Genomic DNA, 4,029 nt, shown 5'->3' on the forward strand with positions numbered 1-4,029 from the left:
TTTAACTACCAAAATGCACTTCGGCACACGCTCTGTTTATTTTCACCCTATAACGTTTATTCTGTATGGCAATCCTAACGAACGATTTTATATCTAAAGTAGTGCATCATTTCATAATGGAGTCTAAGCGATTTCAGTGGTTGTTTTTCTTCTATTACTGATTTATTACATCCATTCATATATAAGTACTTGATGAAATAAAACTAACTATTTATATAATAATTTATTTATGTTTTGTTCCCCTTTTATTTGCTAAATACTATACAATTTCATAAAATATTGTATATTCGTTGCTATTTTAATTATTTAGTGCATATTACACGGAAGAGGGCATTTATTATGTTGTAAAATTGTCGCCCAATGTCCATGCATATTTTGACAGCAAAAACGACAAATACATATGTTTAAACTGTACAAGCTATATAAACTGTATATTCAACTGTAAACTGTACCAAATGAAGTTCTTTATTCAAAACTACATGAGGCTGAGCCTTTTGAGAGTTGCTGATAGTAGATTCGTTCCATGCTTTATACTTAACCCAGATTAGGAACGAAAAGTGATATCATTTCAAGTGGTACCATGTTTTCTCTTGTTGCATGTGGTACCATGTTTGCATACGTGGTTTAATGTTAAATGAGAAATATCCTGCACTTAATTAAAGGTTACGAACCTCTTTGATGTATATGCTATATGAATAGCGGCCAAGAGGAACCACTCGGAAAATGACACATTGTTGCTTTATAATCATTATTTTATGTTTAAATGCGCCCCACCCCGGGAAATACTTATAATATCAACATATGAACATAATAGTACAATCTATTTCTAAATCTCTATCGGATACAGTTTGTTACACGTTTTTATTAAGAATTGAAATCAAAATGGAGTTCAAAATAATGATGATTTTATACGTTAACATTTTACTTTTCGCTAATTTGATTGCGGCCGAGCCAGCCTGCTCAAAATTTGACTACGAAGAAAAACTGCTGGGAAAACTAATTAGAATGGAGATAAACTTTGAGATTATAATTGAGGAAATGAAAGATCTGAAAACAAACGTAAAGTCCGACATTGAAAACATGGACAAGAAGATTGAACAACTGATTGCGGATAGGCTAGAACTGCAAACTACATTAACTAGTTTAAAATCATCTGTCAGCGAGCTGGATACAAGAACACAAAGCTTGATGACTGAAACCGACCGTGTCATTGAGATGCAAAATGTTACCAGCGCTCAAGTGAAAAGATTAGAAGAAACAGTCGACGAAATTCAACAACAACATAATGCCACTTACAAATATGGTAATGAATCACTTATTGCTTGTTCAATGCAAATTGTAAATGTAATATAAAAACTAATTTGAGAATTCGAATAATTCGAAAATCTTATATTTCCACGACTTTGTACTTAAGTCCATACTTTTGATATGTGCTTATCATATTTATAGCAAAATGTTATGATTCCGTTGACGCAACGTGTGGATGTGATAGACACATGTATGATTGTTCTCTTCAGTCATGGATCGTATCAAATACTGTATTCCTGGGCCTGCTTTGGCCGCAAAGATGGTGGTTGGTGCCAGGGTTGTACGGGGGAGGGATTGGAATTATGGATCGCAGGTGGGCTTTAAATATGTTTTTTGTATATTGTGACATTAAACATACATATTGCAAAAGGCAGAAAGTGATTTAATCAGTAATTCAGTCATTATTATGCTGATATATTGGGCAAAACTGTTTTGCACAAAGGCTTATAAATGAAAAATATGTATATATTTTCAAGACCGATTTTTATTGAACTATATCATCTAAAATGACATTATTTTCTTCCACCCCAGATAAGTAGATCCAAATATTTGGTCATGTTGGAAATCTTTTTCTTGCCCTTGGGCAAAGATAAAAAAGTAACCGTATGGAACTTTTTAGTGTCACCAAGCAAGTACCTCGTTTGTTGAAGACCGTCGTCTCTAGCATACTGAAACTCGTGTTTTGTGGCAATATATTTAAAATCCAAATAAATTATTTCTCACTTCATATGAAACCAACACCAGTTTTTTTATACTGCATTTAAGAAATAATGCTTCACTTACTATTCTCAGAACATTTTAAAGAACGATATAACTATCTTCATATATTGAATCACTGCGCGCATATCTATGACAATCACAAATTATCACATATCTATACGCGACTTATTCTCACTACGCACAAAAGAGCCCGTCGAAACAAAGTCTAATGGAATTAATGACGCCAATCACAAAAATCCATTTTCATTTCATTTTGTGAAACTGAGGTTGGAAAAAGCCACTTCCATGTTACTCGTGTAAGCTAGGTTCAACCCAACCCTCTCGCAGTGTGTTCCGCGGAAACTCGGTAAACCTCGATTCCGCATAACACCCTACGCTTGGGTAGGGATTAACCTATCTTACACGAGCGGCAATGGAAGATTGGCAAATTCAAAATTTGTTTATTGTAATAATATAATTCATTCTTCCCTTAAACACATAGGGGTGAGACATGGACAATCACAAAATAGCCCGCCGAAACAACGTCTAATTAAATCATTGACGCCAATCAGATCACCTTAATGATTTGACAACAACTCATAATGTTAAAGGCCTAAGTTAAGGAATAGTTGGCATGACAATCCCTTGCTGTGCATCTCCTGCTAATTACACTGATGTCATAATAGGGGCCAACTTCCTGTTTATTTGTTCATTGGCTCAGGGGCAATTAGGGTGTCACTTATAGAAGGATTAAACTAGGCCTTTAAAATGGGAGTATGTATGGTTTAAGATCACAAGAACTTGAAGAATACGACTTCCGCTGTTAACGCGCTATCCCAAACCAACCCCTGACCGACCGGACACGGGCACTGGCTCTTTGTTATTTCATTCAGGATTTGAACGATTGACTTAAAGTCAACTGATCTAACGTAGAACTCATGTATTAACATGGCTATTAACCAACGTACCAAGCGCTTCAAACTGTTTTGTTAATGATACATTCTCACTCCAAAATATGTTGTATCGAAAGTATTACAATTTATTTTATTATACCTAAAGGGTTAAATAAATATCAATGGTTCTAATGATGGATAATGTGTTTAATTTGAAAGAAAGGTGCAGAAAACACGGTATTTCTACCTAATGAGATGATACTAGTAGTTGATCACTGTAAGTTATTTAATACGTGTGTCTGTTCGAGTGCCCTTGTTTTATGTTTAGTTTGTCGGAGAATAACAGGTATTATAAAGGTGAATTACCAATAGAAATATAATGTGAACTGAACGAATTATAATTGTTTGCTTAATAGGTATTTAACTAACATAGAGTTTCTTATATGTATTTGAAAAAACAGGACGGGACACCACCAGGTAGTGGAACAATCACAGCAATTCGTAGCGATATATGGCACACTGTGAAATGGGACACAACTTCAACAGCTAGCTACCAAGTGGATGTTAAGAAGAACATTTATCACTTAACTCTTGAAACTTGCAAGCTCTATTCAACTTAGAACTACAAACTTGTCTTCATGCATGTTTGGTAACATTCAAGTGTGTTTTATTAAGCATGCTGGTACTTTAACTACAGCCTATGACCTTAAATGTAAAACCGGGTAATACTCATTACACATGTATCTCACATGTTAGCTGTACATGTTACGTGTGAGCTATATTCGAACAACTTATGATAATGTGAAAGGTGAGCTATTTGCGAACAAAAGGCATGCGTATACAGCATATAGCTATTGCATGTATAACTCTGTGGCCCATTATTACCAAATTGCTTTCCTTGATTTGAATAAAAGCTAAAGCCATCATCTGGTTTATTAGTACACAATATATCAAGCACAAATTCATTACAGAATTTCTGAATTTGTTTCTGTACAAATCCCTATGTATGTTAGTTCAAACAAATACAACCAACATGAAGAAGATTTTGTCCTAGATAGTTAAAACAGAGTTTAACTTAACAAAGGGGCCTACAACGTTATAGCATAAGTACCTTTTTACAAACGTTTGG

General features: G+C 34.5%; 1 protein-coding gene across 1 annotated transcript; it reads left to right on the top strand.

Moving 5' to 3' along the window:
• Window positions 1-778: 778 nt before the first annotated feature.
• LOC128240226 (uncharacterized) lies at window positions 779-3,824 on the top strand. Its single transcript, XM_052956756.1, has 3 exons — window positions 779-1,303; window positions 1,518-1,621; window positions 3,362-3,824. Exons 1-3 carry the CDS (start codon window positions 802-804, stop codon window positions 3,518-3,520), a joined length of 765 nt encoding a protein of 254 aa, XP_052812716.1. The 5' UTR covers window positions 779-801; the 3' UTR covers window positions 3,521-3,824.
• Window positions 3,825-4,029: the final 205 nt, after the last annotated feature.

The sequence above is a fragment of the Mya arenaria genome, chromosome 7 (assembly GCF_026914265.1).
Source record: "Mya arenaria isolate MELC-2E11 chromosome 7, ASM2691426v1".
Taxonomy (NCBI): Eukaryota; Metazoa; Mollusca; class Bivalvia; order Myida; family Myidae; genus Mya; species Mya arenaria.

Bases quoted from the DNA above. Each gene is read 5' to 3' on its own strand.
- LOC128240226 (XM_052956756.1), top strand. From the start codon at position 802: ATGAACATAATAGTACAATCTATTTCTAAATCTCTATCGGATACAGTT. The intron at 1,304-1,517 runs GTAATGAATCAC...TGTTCTCTTCAG, and splicing joins TAATGCCACTTACAAATATG to TCATGGATCGTATCAAATAC. The intron at 1,622-3,361 runs GTGGGCTTTAAA...TTGAAAAAACAG, and splicing joins ATTGGAATTATGGATCGCAG to GACGGGACACCACCAGGTAG.